The following is a 19,862-nucleotide window of genomic DNA, read 5'->3' as shown; positions in this document are numbered from 1 at the left end:
TAGACAGAGACAAATCACAACATTTGTCTCTGTGCTTGTGTGAACAGTAGAAAAATATTGCTGTCATTAGTGCATCTTTCACATTGCTGTGGGTTCCCACATTCAGAATCATAGTATGGTTTGGATTGGGTTTGCAATATCCTTGTTAAAATCTCACCTAACCAGCTTCTTACCCAGATGACCATTGATGTCCATTTATTTTAATGTCAGGAGGTAACACTGGAAGGGGAGATGTATAAATTGCTCAGCACTGGGTTAATTCCATTCCCACTGTAGTCAGCCAGGGACTCTGCCATTTATTTCACTGCAAGGGCAGCACCTCCATGTCTGTGTGGCTTTGGCACAACTGTCTCATTACATCCCTCTCACGTGCCTCAGAAAGAAGTTTTTCTGTGGTCTTTACTTGTGGTGTAAGCTGTTTGCAAGTATCTCTGTGGATGATGCAGGTAAGAGGTTTTATCTAACAACATCAGCCTTACTGGGAATACTTTGGATCTTGTGGTCTTGTAATTAAAGTAAAGGTAAGTCTGCAAACAGTTCGTGACAGACACTGAAATTCTGGCTGAAGAATAACAGGAATTAGCTAGTGAGATTGCTTTCATTTCAGGTAACATCATTCCTCCCACTGATTATTCAAAGGGTTAACGGTGTTTCTTAATAGTGGTGAAATGGCTTCAATGAAGCAGTGGCAGTACTTCAGCAAATGGGAATTTTTTCTCTTCTTTAATTCCATGATCACACTTGGAAAGCTAGAACAGATCAAAATAAAAAACTCTCCTATCTTTGGTGTTGTCAAAAACAAAATCTTTGTTTATTTAAAAGTAGCTATGTCAGGAGAAAGGTATGATGAAGTATAATTGCCAAATTCTTATTTGGTAATTAGTATCTTGCAGCCATCTCAAAGCTATTAAGAAACAGGCATAATTGCACATAGGATGCATATCTTTATCATGGAAGTTGGCACTTCAGACAATTAGGAAGTATGTGTAGCTTTGCTGGATGCTACAGAAAGATTAATCTAGTTTAGGAGAGTTAAGAGCCCGTCAGAGCTGCTCCCATCATCCAAGTATTTGTACCATCGGGTGGTATGAGAGCACTTGGAGAGGCACCAGATGGTTTCCGTAGCCATGCTGCAATAATATTGTGGGTCCCTGATATTCTTGCATTTACAGAGGTTTCCCTGTTGCTGGCTGCAGTGTTCTCCTCTACCTGTTTTATTTACACATTGTTAAAAAAAAAATTGGTCAAGTAGGAGGCAGTAGTGTTCCATTTGTGCTTTGCTGTGCAGGGTGTTTCTGTGTGCCAGCATTGCAGGAAGGAAACATGGGCTCCTGGGAGCCACTGAGAAGAGGCTTGTCCATGAAATAACCCCAGACACATGTCACAGGCACAGGGCTCTGCCACCTTAAATGAAGAAGTTATTGTTGGGGATTAAACATGTTCTCTTGTCAGCCCATCAAAGAAAGTATAGGCAGACGCAGCGTATTGCGGAAACAAGCAAGTCTGGAAGTCATATCTAGGAATGAGATAGGAACAACTTGCCAGGGGAAGAGGATTTTCAGTAAAAGATCATAGCTAGAAATTCAGCACTTAGGGCTTTTTAATTAAATATGTTTGGGAAGGGATGGACAAAGATCTCAGGGAAGAGATTTTTTCAGCCACAGGCCTAAAGCTACCACTAAAGATGAAGGTGTTAACTGAAGTAGAAGGTGTTAACTGTGAACACCGCAGTGCTCTGTGAGTGACATGGATGTCCTTCCTGCACATTTTATAGGGTGCAAGAGAGAGTGAAGTGATTTTTCCCAAGATGACCCAACAGGTCATAAGCAGGGCCAGGAAGAGACCGAAAGTCACCAGGGTCTAGTGGCACTATGCTTCACTGGAGTCAAGGTGGAGCCATAAAATTAATATAGTTCATTCATGTCCTTCCCTTATCCCTCATGTTTCTTGACAACTTTTTAGAGCTCTGCACAGGAATACAGGGTTAGAGACTGAATCTTGGTGTACATCTGAGTCCTTCCTCATGAAAACTGCTGAAGAGTTATGCTGAAGACCATAGATAGGATCTCTTCCAAAATGGAAGAGTATATTTTTTCTGTGTTAATCTGCAGCTGACCATAGGTCCAAGTGGTCTTTTGTTTCATTCATTGTTTTGTTTAATTGAGCACCTGGAGGGTTATATTATGTTTTGCCTTCGCTTAGTGGATTGAATTATTGTCTTAGTTGTATGGAAGCTACTTCTGGTTAAGTACTCTGGTGCATGAACATATAATCATTTTTCTTTTCATTATTTGAACTATGCAGTGTCTTGCAAAAGTGCTTTTTTCCTCACATTCTGAAAATCCCTTTGCCCAGGTCATTCAGTATATAGTCGTAGGGTCTGATTTGACATGCCTTATTACTGAGGAAAAGATGAAGCAGAGGACACCAGATTTATTATTGGGTCACTGACTGAGATATTTTTCGAGTTCCCAGAGCTTTATCATAGTGGCCATCCTGGGTCTTGTCAGTAAAGAGATGATCTTGAGAATTAGATCACGGAGATTATAATATACTGCTGTGTTAAACAAGATTCATGGTCAAGAGAGGATATGGCATTTACTGTCCCTTTTAAATGTCACATCCAGATTTCAAAGGCCAAAGTCTCAGAATAAACAAAGGAGAACACAGCTGGCTCAAGCAGCTTTAAAATGAGCAGCATCCCAATGATCCAGTGGAAGCTTGTGGTCTGTATTTATGCAGCAGATACAAGACTAAGCAGCCACTGGAAACCCTACAAGGTTGATAGCAGTGTCTTTCTTGAGATACGAGGTAAGATGTGCCTACGTGGTCAGCATTCCTTTCATTTAGCAACGGAAGGTAGTAATGTGAAGTTCGTATCAGAGTGATGCACAAGAAGTTAGACAGGCATTAATGGCTTGAGTAATTTTGGTTGGAGTACAGTAAATGAAGTGATTGAATACCACATGAAGTAATACGGCTCTGCAAGCAGTTGCTTGGCAGCTGTAATACTGGATGGGATTCTTTTTCCTCTTCTCTTAGCTATGTAACGGTTGGAGTGGATGATAACAGTGAGAAAAAAGTATTTCCACTTTCTCAAATGCATTCCTCACTGGTAGAAACAGCCCTATGGGAGGGTAATCCATGGAGCTGAATTCTGCATACTGTAGTGCTATACAGCATAAAAATCCATGTGGACAGTTCCCATTGATCAGATGTGATAGTTCAGTATCTGCAGGCTTTTTAAAATCAGGCTGTTTTTATAATTTTTGTAGGCTGATAAGTGTTGCCAAAGTGCTTGGAAATTCACTGACAGTCTTCAAGAGACATTCAGTTTTAAAAAGTACACTTGACGCATACATCCTTACTTAAGGCTTTTCTTGATTTTTTTTTTCAGGGTGGCTCGTTGAAGTGTTCATGTGTGTATAGATATATTTAAAAGTGTCCTTTTCTGATTTGTTTTTCAGGTTCTTAGCAAGTAACTGTTGTATTGATTTTTTTTTTAATATACTTTTTATCTTCAGTACTAATTTCTAGAACAAAGTTCAGTTGTCTCTTAAAATGTTCTATTTTTTTAGCCAAATGGCAAGATGGGCAGTATTGCAGCAAGTCGCTACATAGTGAAGTTTGGTAATCTTCCCCCAGGATTGAATTGTTATTGATTTAAAGGAAGATTAAAAGTCAGTGGTGTTTTGTGGGAGGGCTAAATGATCTCTTCTGGCCTTAAAATTTAGGTATATTGATTTAAAATTATCTTGGTTTACCTGCTGCCTAATAATTTGCAAATTCAAGTTAAATGAACATAAAACACATTCTGGTTGAGTCCAGTGTGTTTGTACAGAGTTTTAACTAAACCGTTTTAAATATTGTTCTTTTTAATTCTGCTTAACTGTGTATAGCTTTCTTAAGAGTACTTCTCATTTTGGGAGCAGCAGTCTAGAAACATTTGTATACATCACTGTAATTAAATCCTCATGCAAATCCAAGTCTTTGTTATTCTTGCATTCACTGCAGTGACCTTGATAATGTGAATGCTTCACCTTTGCTGCTCCTTGGAAGGCAGTCCTGTGAAAATGGGATCAATTACGTGCATTGCTAGGATCCCATTTTCAGTACCACTGAATTAAAAACACAGCTAGTTAATGGGCTTTCCCCTTTTATAAGGAGGGGCAGGGGGAATGAAAAGAGGAGAATAGAAACTGAGTTGTTTGAGAGGAGGTAATCTCTGTTTTGTTTCTGCCATAGATTAGGAATGATCAATTATCATGTCAGAAGGCGAGGAAGCTAATATGCCCCTGAATCTACACATAGTTATTTAATCATCCTGCCTGATGCGTAGCATTCATCATTCACGTTTTTAATGCCGCTTACTGTTATCATCTCACTATTATGCTGGGAACATTTAAAGAGATAAAGTCATCCTGATAGGCAACGTCCTGGGGAATAGAATAGTGGAGAACCTATTGTTGGCTCTTCAGTCTAAGTGGCTGGAGCCTTGGCCCAATGCAAACTGTTGTACATGTCTGATTGTGGATGGCTCAAGTCATCACCTGAAGGAAAACCTTAGTGAACTCCCATCTGTACTGGGAGGGTAGTTCTCAATGGTGCTGTAAGCTGTTTTTTTACAAGAGCAAGTGGGAACTAATGTCATCACACACCTGTGAAGAATATAGGCAAATGCCTGTGAGCACCTGGTATTTGTGCTCTAGTAAGCCACCTAGTAAGTTCTAGTAGCCACCCCATCCTATCATTTGCCTTGTTTGGATTACTTTTAGATGTCTTCAAGGCACAATTTCAGCCAGCCACTAGGCAAAATGAGCACTTGCAGCATGAAGGTCAGTCAAAGGAGAGTCATAAATGTCCAGGGTGATACCAAACAGGGGAGTGTTTTATGTATTGCATGTATGAAGACATGTATATATGTATTTTAATTCCTCACTAAAGTTTTTGGTGGTCTAGTCCACACACTGAATAAAGATGAAGATGAAAGATGAGAGAGTTGGAAGGACTAGGGCACTTCCTTAGGTCTATCCAAGTCATTCACTGGTCCAAGTTGGAGAAGAGAGCCAAGAAACTCCTATGAAGGAGGAACCCACAGTGACTGATGTTGAAATCCCCTTTTCTCTTCTAGCAGTTACAAAACTCAGAGGAAGTGAATGATCAGTATAAGGAGAACTTGCCAAAACCAGATCTGTAGTCCTATTACAGTGGTTGTGAACCAAAAGAGGAATCTGGATGCAGTGAGACTTGTTTTGCCTCCATCTTTCTATAATGTCACGGGAATGTTGAATGAGACAATGTCACCAAAGCCTCAAGATGCATTTGAGAGTGCAGCTGCACAAAAGCTTACTCTGAAGCAGTAAGTTGCTTGAGTCCTGTAAGCCTCTTCCTAGCCATATCTAGGAATAGAAAAGCTTTTGTTTCACAGCCAGGAGGTAGATGGATCTAAAATGTGGATTTGTGGCACATCTTTTTCCCCTGGTGCTTCAGAGAGTGGCACTATCTACTAGAAATGAAAGCCAAAAAGGCAAAGAATTTCCACTCTGCTATCCTGTGTGCATATATCTTGCCTAATTTTTTATTAGTCATACACACAAAGCAGTGAAAAATATTATCATGGTAGGACCAGCCACCAACCAGTGTCGATTGTGTTAAGCACAGTGTTGCATAAAGCAACCTGTTTGACCAGAGTTCTGATGGAAAAGCTAAAGACGTGCATTTATGCATTGCATGGGCAGCTACCACTTGAAACACCTGAAATCTCTGTTGGGACCCTTTGGCTTCTAAATGGCAGTCCCACTCTTAGATGCTCAGACTATTTTCCTATTACCTGACCTCCAGAGCCTGTGGTAACCCAGTTGAGTAGACAAGGGCTTAGGACATATCCTGTCAGCAGTAAAGGGAAAATGTGGGCTAAAGAGTCTCCATAGTCTGTAAATTGGGTTTTCATGTCAGAAATGTTCTGGTGCATTCTTTAGTTTGTCTCTAAATCCTTTTCAACACCTTCATAAATTAACTGTACTGAAAAAGCCTGCTGTGTTTCGTCAGAAGAGAGTCTGTATTTGCTTCCTGCAGGAAAGTGATGCCTCTGCGGGGTGGGAGAGTCAAAAGCCATGCTTTCACATGCAGCTGCATTTATCCTATTCAAAAATTAGATGTTCATCCTGAGCTTTGTGTTGCTTGGTCGATTGTGATCTCTGCAGTTTTGCCTCAGCAAAGCCATTTTGCTCAGCACTTGTCTTTAAACACACAGCTAGTGCTTCTACTTGGAAACATAAGTTGGAGAGAGTTATTAAAATATGAAAATAAGCCTTTGCCATAAATTTCCCTGTAATTTTCCTTTTTGTCACTCACATAGGGTTTTTGTTCCATGTTTGAGCTCAGCGTGATATCAACAAGTTGCTTGTGATTTAAATAGAAGAAGCCAGCTGCCAGGAGTAATGCTTGCAGGTATTCCTTCTTTTCTTTATTTGCCTTACAGCAGTGCCTTCAGGCCAAAGCAAAGATTGTGCTGGCAGCATCTGAGTACTTAGTTCCTCCCCCTCAAATCTATACAGATAAAGGAATTACCACTATCTTCATTGCACAGGTAACAGTAGGGAAAGATGAAGTGACTTGCCTATGGTGATGCTAGGAGTGTCTGGCAGAGATGGAAAGCGAAGTGTTATTTCTTCTGGTCTTATGCTTTCATCCCAGTGCCATCCTTTTGTGTGACCAGCCACTTTGAACAATTTAGATTTTTCCGTAACATCTCCTGGCACAAACGTGCCAGCTGGTAAATGGCACCAAATGTATGTCTCCTGGATCTCTGCCTTTCAAGATCCTTTTTATCACTCACCTTATGATACCCAGCTACCTTTGTAGAGCCTTGTGCCTGGAAGGATCTCAGGATGTGCTCATCTAACCTGCTTTAGAACCTCCGTAGGCAGAGATGCCAGAGGTTCACTGGTGATTTTTTTCCAATGCTTCATTATTTTTGTCCTCAGAAAGCCGTACCTAAATTTAATACTGTGCTTGTCTTACTCCAGAGACAGCAGCCTTTTACTTATTTGAAGACTCATGTTCTCTTTCAGTCTCTTTTTCTCCAGGACAGAACAGTCCCTGTTCATAGCTTTCTCTACTTGTGCTTTTTCTCCAATTCCCTCTTGGATTCCCTCAAAATGCACTGTGTTTTTCCTGACATTCAAAATGGGCACAGCATGGAGCCACCAACTCCCTCAAGCACTCTGCCCTTCTCCCCAACGACCTCATAAATCACTTTGCCTACTAGGAAGCCATGGGTTGAAGACTTAGCAAGGCAAACAGCTCTAGAGAAGGTGCGTTCCATAGCAGAGCAGGGAAACAAGATACAGAAGGGTTTACTGAGCCAGGGAAACCCCAGAGGAGTGCCAAGACCCACTAGGAGCCCACAACTTGTACAAGAGGTCTGATGAGTGGGCAGGGCCAAGAGTATCCACTACCAAAAAGAGCAGCCTCAGGGAGAACTGTGAGCAATCAGGGTGGGCAAACAGGGCATGGTGTGGGAGTTTGTGCAGGAGGGTGCACAGGGAGATCACATTGCACTGACTTGAAGGGGAGAAGAATCTCAGTTCATCCCCCTCCTACCAGTTTGATGTCAGAGCCAGCAAGAGATACCCAGAACCTGGAGAGGGATCAAAGCTCAGCAGGAGATCACCTGAAGAGCAGCACAAAGGCATTCCAGCCGCTTCAGCCAGTAAATCGGCTTTGTCAGTGTCCCAGCTTAAATGCCTCTATGCAATCACATGTATGGGAAATAAACAAGAGGAGTTAGAGACATGTATGGCTGTGACCTTATTGGCATCACAGAGATGTGATGGGATGGCTTCTTATGACTGGAGTGTTGGAATGGAAGGCTACAGGCTCTTTAGGAAGGAGAGACAGGGGAGATGAGATGGGGGGTGTTGCCCTCTATGTCAGTGGCCAGCTGGAATACATGGAGCTCTGCCTAGGGATGAAAGAGGAGCTGACCGAGAGCTTATAAATCAGGATTAAAGGGAGGGCAAGGACAGATGACTTTATGGCAGGGATCTGCTACAGGCCACACAACCAGGAAGATCAGGTGAATGAGGCCTCAATAGATAGATAGGAAATGCCTCTTGTTCACAAGCTCTGGTCTTCATGGGGGACTTCAACCACCCTGATATCTGTTGGCGGGACAACACAGCAGGGCACAAGCAATCCAGGAGGTTCATGGAATGTATTCATGACAACTCTCTTCTCCAAGTGACAGAGGAGCCAACAAGAAGAGGTGCTGTGCCTTGTTCTCACCAACAAGGAGGGGCTGGTGGGGAATGTGAAGCTCAAGGGCAGCCCAGGCTGCAGTGACCACGAAATGGTGGAGTTCAAGATCCTTAGGGCTGCAAGGAGGCTGCACAGCAAGCTCTCTACCCTGGACTTCTCTGAGGAGACCAAAGTCTGCTCTCCTGATCTTCTTGGTAGAGTACTATGACATGAAGCCTCCAAAGGGAAGAGAGACCCAAGAAAGCTGATTAATATTCAAGGATGACCTCCTCCCAGCTCAGAAACAATGCATCCCAGAAAAGTGAAATTCAAGGCAAAAATGCAAAGCATAGGTGAAAAAAGAAGATCTTGGACAAAATCAAACACAAAAAGGAAGGCTACAGAGGGTGGAAGCAAGAACAGGTAGCCTGGGAGGAATACAGAGAGATTTTCTGAGCAGCCAGAGATAAGGTTAGAATTAAATCTGACCAGGGACATCAAGGGCAACAAGAAAAGCTTGTATAGGTACATTGGTGATAAAAGGAAAACTAGGGAAAATGTGGACCCTCTCCAGAAGGAAACAGGAGACCTGGTCACCTGGGACATAGAGAAGGCTGAGGTACTCAATGACTTTTTTACCTTGGTCTTCACCATCAAGTGCTCCAGCCACAGTGCCCAAGTCACAGAAGGCACAGGCAGGGACTGTGAGAATTAAGAACCACCCACTGCATCCAGCTCTGATACTGCCAACATAAGGACGTGGACCTGTTAGAGAGACTCCAAAGAAGGGCCATGAAGATGATTAGAGGGCTGGAGAACCTCACTTACGAGGACAGGCTTAGAGAGTTGGAATTGTTCAGCCTGGAGAAAAGAAGGCTCCAGAGAGAACTTAAGGTAGCCTTCCAGTACCTAAAGGGGCCTTACAGAAAGCTGGAGAGGGACTTCATACAAAGGCCTGTAAGGATAGGACAAGGGGTAATAGCTTTAGAAGAAAAGAGGGTAGATTCACACTAGATATAAGGAAGAAATTTTTTATGATGATGGTGGTGCAGCACTGGAACAGGTTGCCCAGAGACATTGTGGCTGCCTCATCCCTGGAAGTGTTCAAGGCCAGTCTGGATGAGGCTCTGAGTAACCTGGTCCGGTGAAAGGTGTCTTTGCCCATGGCAGGGGGTTTGGAAATAGACGATCTTTAAGGTCCCTTCCAACACAGACCATTTTACGATTCTGTGAAGCTGCAGCTCTTCTTCCTTCCTTCCAAAGGGGCATTGCATGCTCCTATGTTTCACATTGCAAAGGTTGTTCCTTAGGAAGCTTGAAAGTACACAAATTACCCTTGGTAGTATCAGGAGGTGTTTTCCCAAGCACCTGTAGCAAACTTTGATCTGTGCTGACTTTGCTAGTTCGCTTCATCTCAGTGCTTGGAACATGAGATTTTAGGGCTAACAGTGCCCATGGTCACACTTAAGTGCCAAAACACTAGGAAGGATACCTGGGTTGGCAGCAAGGATGAAATCTGTTAGATTTTGTCTCTACTTGTCTGCCATTTCCCTTAAAAACAGTAAAAACCTGGACAAAGTTTGCCCTGATCCAGAAAAGCCACTGTCAGTCTAAAACCAAGGACAAGGTAGGAGTGGGTTTATGGATCACGTGTATATATCACCACAGGTACATAAACCTTTCCATTTCAGCTCTAGTAATTTTGAGATTTTACCATTCTAGGGTTTTGTTCTAATATTACCTATTTGATGTATTATCATTTGTTTTTAAGAATTTTATTTCAAACCTTCTAGTCTTCATTGGGGAACTTACGGAAGAGGTCTGGACTGTGGTTCTGCAAAGCTATGGCCAGCTCAGGGTCCTGTCAGAGGTGGTGAACTCATGCTTTTCTTCCATTTCTGAATGAGAGGTGTGAGAAGAACAGTGGTGGTATCAGAAGGGGCCAAATACCATAGAAAATCTAAAACAAGCTACAATGGGAGTTAAGGAGTTTCCCTGTTCTTCCCTCTGACCTGCTGCACCTCTTCAGTAGCTGTTCTTCAAGTGGAAACATAAGGAATTTATTTGTCTGCCTCTGATTTCAGTAGAGTATTTAGTAATTTGGCTTTAACATTAGAATTCATCAGCAAGACTGATTGCTGTATCATACAGAGTGGCAGGCTTGGCAGAGAAGGAAATTTCCTCTGCAATTTAAATACAGTCCATGAATTTGTTGGGTTTAGAGTTTGATAGCAGCTGGAAGAAGGATGCATCAAGTCTTGTATGAAGAAAGAAGCCAATTTAGAAATTAAGAAGGTGACTTATGGTAGGGAGCAGGGATATGCACATTTCACATGTTTTATTCAATATCTTTGTTTTGGTTTTGGTTTGTTCTTATTGGCATGTGATTTTAAAAGGAAGTTTTTGCTTAAATGCAAGTAAGATACTAGTTTGTGAATTATAGGAGAGGTGCTGGTAAGTGTGCTGGAGGCTAGTTGATAAATGTACTCAATAATGAGAATTCTGCAGCAAAATGCTGAGCCCCATGGCTATGATCCAGTCAAATGCTGACAGCAGTGGTAGTACTCGTGCACTTAAAATTAAGCATTTTCCCAAAGTGCTTTGATGAATCAGAACCAAAGTCCTTATCACCTTGCTAGAAGTGAATTTATGAGAGTGTCATGAATCAATAGTATTTATTCTTAGGCTTCACAACTAAACCACTAATGGAATATAGGGAAATTACAGCTTTTCTGTGGCATGAAGGAATCTGGCTCTGGTCTTAACCACAAACTGTTCCCCAGCTTTGAGAAAAAGTTACTATCTTGATTTCCAGAGGGCCTAGAAAAGCAAAATCAGGTATTGGAATTCCCTGTGGATCTGCACAAGATATTTCTTCATGTCTCTCTTCCTTGTTCCAACAACTCTTCATCCCAGATAGGTGTTGGCCTTAGGGGAAAGCACCTGATTGGGACATCAGGGAGGCCTTTTTTTCTTGAGCAAAGGCAAACTGTGATGCCCTAATGTCTCCCTCTCCCTTCTGAGGATCAGCATAAATTGAAGCTTAATAGGAACTGACTGTGCAGGACTCAGGGCTGATGCTGCTGTAAATACAAATGAATATATGTTAGGCCTGGCAATTGAAATTTCCCAAACAGTGAGATATGGCCAGAGCCAGTCTTGCTAGACCAGTTTTTTTAATTATTTTTTCCAAACAGCCTGTAGCTTTATGAAGGGGGGTTTGGACCCTGCAAAATACGAACAAGTGTTTGCAAGCCTTCAGGTTTCAAGGGAAAAAAATTACCTCATTTGGTGTTACAGAGTACAGAGGATTTCTCAACAACTGAAATACCAGGATATTTCTCTACATCCCAAAAGCGGGTATTTCCAGTAGTGACTGTGCTAGTTAGCTCACAGTATCTGGAGATAAACTACTGCTAATGCCATTATTCTCGTTTACAACTTTTGAGATTGCTGGTCAGGGAGAGGGATCCTAATACCTGCAATTTTCTCTTTTGGTATCTGATCATGTTTTCTTCAAGCCTCATGCCTGCAAGTCATATGAATCTGCAGGCAGCTTCCATTCTTTAAGAGTACACGTCTCTCACCCGTGATTGGCAGAAGTCAAAAGTATGTCTGTAGAACTCTGTAAACAGAAGGCAAATAGCAAGAATCCAATTTATTTTTTGAAACCATATGTTTTTAAGAGTCTTGTCAAAGATTATGTGGTTTTTTGAGATGGTAGCGATATATGGTATGTTCCAATAAATATTCTAGCTCTGTTGTATATGGGGTGGTGCACACATGAGGAATGACAAGGCAGTCTTACCCCAAAGGCTCTGTAGTTTAGTCCCTAGCTTTTGTGATGTCTTTAAGCTCTGTTTGTAATCCTGTTGCAATTGTAACATATGATAACCCTGACACAGGGTAACTTCATTAGGCTAGATTTTTTTAGAAACTATTTGCTTGCTTTGTAAGTGTTTTTTGGAAACATTCATGCAGTCAGCAACAGGACATACAGAAAGGAGTGCCAGAGGTGAGATGTTGCTATGGCTTCCTGTGTTGCCTCCACAAAAGTAGGTGCTTCAGTGAGTCTTAGCAATATTTTGTTCAGGCAGAATATTTTGTGAATGGCAAAGCTTGCTTTGGCTTCATCCACTGTCCTTCAAGGAGTATGTATTGAGCCCTGCTTTCTTACAATTAACACAGTATTTTAATTAAATGGAAAAGACTGTATACAAACATTTAAAGTTGTGCATTTTATTGTTTTCTTAATTTATGTGTCAATAATTAGTAATTGGTCTTAAAAACAAAGGATATTTTATCGATACATTTTTATAACACAAGGTATTGCAGCAAGGATTTGAGTAGTGATTTTTCACATGCAGTAAGGTTGCTCTCTTGCTATTTCTTCTTTGAATACCATTTTACAGGGGTAGCTAAATATCATGGAGTGTTAGGTAGTCACTGTGCTGTTTCTCTTGCAACCTCCTCCAGGAGATACTCAGAGAAAAGATGGCCTTGAATTCAGTGTGAACACACCTCTCCTTGTGAGCCAGCCTTTTTGTCTAGCCAGCCACAGTTTGCAACTACTTGTTCTCAAGGTACAAAGAGTTTTGGGTACACTTTAGGATATTAACAATTGCAACACTAAAGTCAAGTTATGACTCAAATGCTAAGTTCTGACCCAGGTATAATATCCACAGTAAAAGTACCCTTAAGGGAACTATCAGGTGCTTTTCTAAAAGTCTGTAGTTTCTATAGAGAAATAAAAGAGGTTTTGGCTTTTTTTCCTTCCCCAAACAGTGTTTCTGTTTTAACTAATGCATCTATCTTGTTTAAAATGAACATACTGCTTGAAGCCGCTTGCAATTTCACATGCCTTTAGTGTGACTTGGTGAATAATGCAAGTCTTGCTCCAAATTCTGAAGTCACCAAAGCCCTGAGAAAAAAAAAAATCAACAGTTTCATTAATTAGAAACTGAGTGAAAAATTGCAATATACGAGGCTTTTGAAGTGACACCAGAATTACTTCTCTTGTTGTTATTCTTCTGATACAGGTTTCATTTGCTTCAATTAAACCTGGTTTTATTAGGTGTATTAATGATAACATAACAGTTTGGTTATATGATGACAGGTGAAAGTATTGATTTAATCAAAAGCATGAATTGGACTTTTAAATCTTCTGGCATAAATTCTGACTGCAGAAGAAACATGGCATCACATGGAGGGAGGAGCCTCAAGGTGTATTAAAAAGTCTGATGTGTAGATCTTAGGCGTTCGCTCATACAAGAATATATGTACTCATGGTAAAAGAAATTGCAAACACATGAAAATCTATAGCATAGATGTCTATAAAAAATGATACCTATGTCTCTAGACATCTGTGTCATAGATGTCTGTAAGAGCAGCCAGAGCAGAGATGGGAGCAGTAGGATCTTCCTCTTTGATGCCTTAGTTGTCTTTGAAAAAGCCCAAATACCCCGAAGGCCAAAGGAAGTAGAGGTGCCAGTCCCTTTACCCACGTAAATATGCATCTCTTTGTGGGCTACTCTGGGTTGCTCTGAGTGAGGATCTGTCCTGGCAGAACTTAAAGCTGATTAAAAGTCTTGGGCTGATGGCTTGTCTTTTGCACTGAGGGTGAAGGGAGTTAGTTTGTTTGGGTTTGCGGGTTTTTTTATCAGAAGTGGAGAACTTCACTGGCTGTGGGGCTGAGTGAGATGGGGAACTGTTAGCTTTTGGTTTTGCCAGAGTGAAAAATACTAAGATAAAAGTAACGGGTGGACAGAGCATTAGATAGACCATGAAATGTAGAAACTGGATTATTTGTTTTATCTTGGTACAGTGGTCATTTACCTGGTAACATTAGTTTCTCTTAAAATATAATTAGCATTTTATTCCACTAAGCATTGTTGTGTGTTAGACATTAGTGGAACACAGCACGATATGTTGTAAATATGGAGTTTGGTGACTAGATGGCTAATTCAGTTCTAATGTCATTATTAAAGGTTGCAGAGGAACAATGTCCTAAAATGTCTGTTCCTCATGAACTAATCTCCTGTGGTTATTCAGATGTGACTAATGTTGCATCTTCTGCAGAAACTTCAATTTATTTATTTGGTATGTACCCTTATTCTTCTTAGGAAATGTTAGAAACAGAACAAAAAGGTAGAATCAGTTTTCTATGCTTTTCTTTGCTTCCTGATTAATTTTTGGTCTCAGGAAAGCAAAAATGTACATTAGCAATTTCACACCTTGTTACATCTTCTGTTTGCTTTCATCACACGCATGGCTGTTTTCATAAATAGCAAACATAAACATAAATGATGTAATATCCCTCTTTGATCTTCAGTGTGTGGCTGAGAAATTAATGCGTATGTGCACATTACTTGTAAAGCAGCCTCAACAATTCACAATGTACATTCACCTTTTGTAGTGTCAAGGCAGGAATTTGAACAAGACTTCTGTCTGCTTACATAAGAAACATGAGAAATTATAGCTTTATGTATCTTGACTCTTACGTGAATTTATTTTTTGAAATGTTGTACTCCAAATGGAAGGGTTCTGTGGCTTGACTTCTTTCTGTTAAGAGGATGCTGCCCTTGCAGACTCAGTGACCTTTGAAAAGCAAGTCTCAAGTAATCCTTTTATTTCTCTGAGATCATATAGCACAGTATCCAGTTGCAGGCTTTTAAGATGGAATGATTGCAGACTTTGTCCACTTGCCTGGATTGGATTACATTTTGTTTGACAAAGAAAACTAAAATACTTATACCTTCCTTCCTTCCTTCGCTTCACAGCATTGTGATCTCTGTGCATTCAGGATGCAGAGTAGTTGCTATATCATGCCAGCACTGCTGGGATTTATTGAATTTACTTAATTGGTCTTTATCTCACGGTTACACTTTAACGCTTCTTTTGAAGGCGATTCAAAAAGGATAGGGTTACTCCTTTTCTAATTTACTTTGGGAGTTGTGTTACTCATTTTCTTATCTTCCCTCCATTTCCCGGTAGAGCAGAGCATTCTGTAGAGCCACAATTGAACATGTTAGAGACTTGCACACCAGGAGATTTAAGTCCATGATGTTGTTAGCTAGCCAAGCTTTGTGCAAACTGCTTTTTAAAGAGAATGCTCTGTTAAAGGAGTGTGGGAAGTTTGATGATTGTTTTCAGGTGGCTGGGGGTCTATTTTGTGTTGTACTATGCTGGTGCGCATGACGGAGAGCTAAACTGCCCTGAACCTCCCAGGGAAAGATTTTGCAGCAGAGTTTGGGATCACTTGCATTGTTTTCTTGGTTTTAAAGCACTTGTGAGCCTCGACCCTATAAACACTTCAGGAAACCTCAATAGAGTGGAAGAAAAGTCCATTATCTGGTCCGGCAGTTTTGTTCCTGGGAATTGGATGGTTTTCACCTTCCTGAGAAGCATTCAATACCAGGGAAGGCTGAGGTCTCCCGTCCATGCACTTCTCAAGTTTGCTTTTACTAATAGTTTAAAAAGGTTTAATGCTCGACACTGACTTTCTCTGTCCTGCCAGACCTCTGCTGCCAGCTCTGTAAGCATAGAATGGGTGTTGCAGGGATTTGGGGGCATTGGAGAACAGTCCCAGAGGGCATAGGTCCCTTTTTCTGAGTACTTTGGTGGCTCCACCCCCTATGTATAGCATCTAAGTGGCTAATGGTAAGTGATCAGTATGGTCTCTTAAACTAGGACTGTAGAACCTTCTGTTATTTGGCACAATCATCACACAGTGAGACTGGTTTTCCAATGCCTCTGAAAATCATGTAGCTTCCTTGCTTTAGAAGGAAACTTCATACAGTTTTAATGGATCTCACTGCTCATTACATCTTCTCTGAGCTAATACATCTGACCATACATGTGTGCACGGACCACATATCTCACACGCACAACTCAGCTTGTTGTGCTCATGAATGCACAGTGCATATTTAGGCACCTGGATTAATTAAGTAAAGTTCTATATCAGATTAGCAGTTTGTACTTAGGTTGTTATTTGCCTTCACGTAGCCCAAAAACTTGTAGAGGACGTCAGCCGGGGGTAAGGTGACTTTTGCAGATGAAAAATTGTTGATGATCACTGTACAGCGCCTGCATAAATAATATGATCATCATTCAAATCAAAGTGGTTTTTACTCACTCAGTGGAGCAGTTGCAAGCACAGTGGTGGATGCACAACTGACAGGCAAACATTGTCTGTGCAGCCTGATGCCAGCTCTCCAGCAGAAATCAATATGGAAATGGCCAACACCTTTCAGGATCCTCCAAGAGCCAGTCTGGGGAAGGATTAGTAAACAGGAGTGAGAAAAACTGGGCCTGAAGCAAGACTGAGGTGCAGGAATTTGCATTAAGAGAAGTCTTGCTATTAGTCTTCAGTCCAGAAATAATTGTCTGGAGCTCTTCCCTTACTTTTTGGCTTAAAATCAGACCTGGAAAAATTAATTTATTTATTGTCTTTATTTTACTTGATGTGTTGGGGGTTTTTTTAGTATTAAGATAATTAGCTAGTCCTGCATATAGGAGAATTTTTTTTTTATATAGTTCCAAATACATTTTGAAAGATAACATGTGGTCATTTGCTACTGCTCTTTGCACTCCATTCCTCATATGGCCACAAAAATCTTTTCCATGGGTCTCCCCAGCCTCCTTGTCATCTTTACCAGGAACTGGCCCATGTGGAGGGTGAGTCAAAGCCCCTCAGCCAGGCATGGGCTGGTTTTGTCTCTGGAGAAGCTGCTCTTGGTCCTGAAAATGAGAGACTGAATTTTGCCTGTCCCCTTTTCTTTTCACTCAGTTTTGTTTCCTAATCTCTGGCATGAAATACCTGGGGTGTTAGGGTTGCATTGCCCATAGCAACTTTTGCTAGAGAGCTGGCAGGGTGGTAGCAACCACAACTTAAAAAGTCTCTGCAGACATCAGACTGAATACAAAGGATCAAGCCTGTTTCTGATGCACATGTGTGCTGCAAAGGGCAGATAACCTTTCAGAGCTGCATCTTAAAATAATAAGCAGAGCTGGTATAGCTGCTTTCATGCTGTGGCTTTCCCAAGCACATCACGAACTTCCGAACCATGATTACCATTAAAATCTTTTGCCATTTGCAAGGAATTAGCATCACTATATGAACTGTAACACCCCAGTGATATTTATGGAGAGCAATTGAATTATAAAGGTCATAATATTCCTTTCTTCTGGAAGGAGGGGGCTAAGAGATGCCTAGTCTTAAACTACTTGCAATCCAAAAAATTGTTAAGAAGCCCATGTAATCTAAGGTTTTCTGAAGAATATATAACTTGAAAGCAGACAGAAGAAAGTAAAACATAATCAATATGTAATCCTGATAATGTAGGCCCTTGACACGTTTGAAAGGGGAAGGTGTGGAGTTGATGTGTTTGAAAAGTGCTTGAAAAGACAGGGTTGATGTATAAGCTGATGACAGTAGTTCGTGTTGTTCCTTTGCTCGGGCTAGTGATGCTGGTCAGCTGCTGAAAATCTGTGCAAGTCCAGTTGTTAAAGATGGGCAAATACCACCAAGGTAAAAACAGACCCTGCTGATCTGCAGTAGCTAAGGATTGCCTTGTGTTTGAGGATGCACTGATGAGTTTGACTTTGGCCAGGGCAGACCATCTTGCTAACAATGTTTTTTGTCTGTTCTGTTTTTCTCCTGTCTTGCAGCACCTTCTCCAGTCAGTAGTGTGAAAAAAGGGAAGATAACTAAAAATAGCATCTCCCTTTCCTGGCAGGAGCCAGATCGACCCAACGGCATCATCCTGGAATACGAAATCAAATATTTTGAAAAGGTGTGATGGACTGATTGCTGAGTATCCCAAGTACCTTCTCTTTACTGTTTTCTTCATCTAGTTATAATTATTTGAGTCATGGAAGGGAATGGAGTGATTTTATGCATAAATCAATGTCAGATTGATTTTGCAGTAAATGATTAGGAAGACTTGAAATGAGAGTGTTGCTTTCCATTAGTGTGCCACTTTTCTTGAACAAATACATTAAATATGCGTGTCAGATTCCTCTGTGGCCTTATCACATTAAGATAGAGCCTGCTCATTTGTTAAAAACAGGAGGGGTTGGGGACTGAGCATCTGTCTCCTCCCAGAAACATCAGACAATCCCTCGCCTTAGGTATTTCAGTTTCTCACTTGATTTTTCATCCACAGTGTAAGGAGAGGAGAAAGGTTTTGTAAAGAGATTGTATATGCTTTGATATGAAGAAGTGAATCCTGGCTTAAAAGCTTGCCTGGGTTTTCCAGCTCTTGCTCTCAATCTAATGGGAAGCGCTCTCCCTACAAAACTTGCCTCTCCTAGTCTTCATTTCCAATGTCAACTTGTGCTCTTCCTGAAAAAATTAATGTAGTTTAAATTAAATAGGTTACAAATGCCCTTTATCAGAATAGTATATTTTGAGTGATACAGCCTTAAATCTTTGGAAATCTTAGATTCCCTTGAACCAGGTTTGCAGGAGTTGACCAAACAGCAGTTTTTTGTCATAGCTGGAATGGTAAGGTGTTCTTTTTCTTCTGAAACACCCAGATTTTCTACATGAAAACAAGAAAAAAATAATGAAACTGAGTCACAATGCACTTTTTTGGGGGGTTGAATTTCTGTTTTAAGGAAGATATTTCATTAGCTCTGTCTATGACCCAGCTGAAAACACTGAACATGGACCAGTACTAGGTCCTTATTCTTTCTTTCTTCTTTCTCTGACCATGGGAGGGACCTGCTCAAGTAGTCCATGCAAAGAGGGAAAAGAATTTCATAAATCTCCATCAAGATAAAATCAACATTATTTTCGCAGATGAGGGAGCTTGTGAATGGGCACTAGATGTGTGAGTGACTTAAATAGGGCTGAGGTTTTCAAGATTAAAGCACAAAGCAAGAATTAGGTTATTCTGTTGCTGGAAATAATCCATTACTAATTATTTTATTACCTTGTTTGAATGACTGTTGTGGCACATTGAGTTCTTACCATGGAATGGCTTGGGAAGATTAGCTTCTAGAAACCTTGATAATGAGCAAATAATTAAAGCCAAAAAATCCATATATTCCTTCATTTTACTTAGTTTGTTTTCCAAAAAATTGGCAGGATAGGGGGCTTAAAAATGTTGTATTTGTGGTCCAGAACTAGTCTCAAATAGCTTCACTAAGTAGTTCTTGAAGTGCAAGTCCTTCATGGGGATGTAGATCCAGCCAATCCAACTTTATGCTGTCTTGATTTATTTCATTCAGGTTGATAGTGAAGTTTAGTATTTTCCATAGAAAAGTCCAAGAGTCTAAGTGTTTGCAGAAGCCAACAGTATATTGAAAACCTAACCGGCTGACATACAAGCAAAGATGTGACTTATTGCTTTTTAAGCAGTCATTGAGTTAGATTGGGGATTTTGTCCTTAATCCTTTTTGTTTGCTGCTACTATAATTTGTATTTTCTGGATTTTCAGCCCTTCATAAGGGTAAATTCACAGCATTAATTTCCAAGGGGCAAGAATTGTCTATATTAAATGTTTGGGAAAATTGAGTTTTGTCAGATCACGGTCCTGTAAGAGGAATCACTCTTTAATATGATAAAAAAGGCACATATATATATGTTTGTGTGTGTGTGTGTACACATTTCTCCA

General features: G+C 40.8%; 1 protein-coding gene across 10 annotated transcripts in view; it reads left to right on the top strand.

Moving 5' to 3' along the window:
• EPHA5 (EPH receptor A5) overlaps positions 1-19,862 on the top strand; it is a 202,123-nt gene that overhangs the window by 129,985 nt on the left and 52,276 nt on the right. For all 10 annotated transcript variants that reach the window (XM_032685835.1, XM_032685834.1, XM_032685832.1 and 7 more), the window contains one exon: positions 17,911-18,035. In XM_032685835.1, coding sequence (XP_032541726.1) covers positions 17,911-18,035 — 125 coding nt within the window. The remainder of the gene's footprint in view (positions 1-17,910; positions 18,036-19,862) is intronic.

Source organism: Chiroxiphia lanceolata, chromosome 4 (genome assembly GCF_009829145.1).
Source record: "Chiroxiphia lanceolata isolate bChiLan1 chromosome 4, bChiLan1.pri, whole genome shotgun sequence".
Classification (NCBI taxonomy): Eukaryota; Metazoa; Chordata; class Aves; order Passeriformes; family Pipridae; genus Chiroxiphia; species Chiroxiphia lanceolata.
This window is presented reverse-complemented; position numbering and strand designations above follow the sequence as displayed.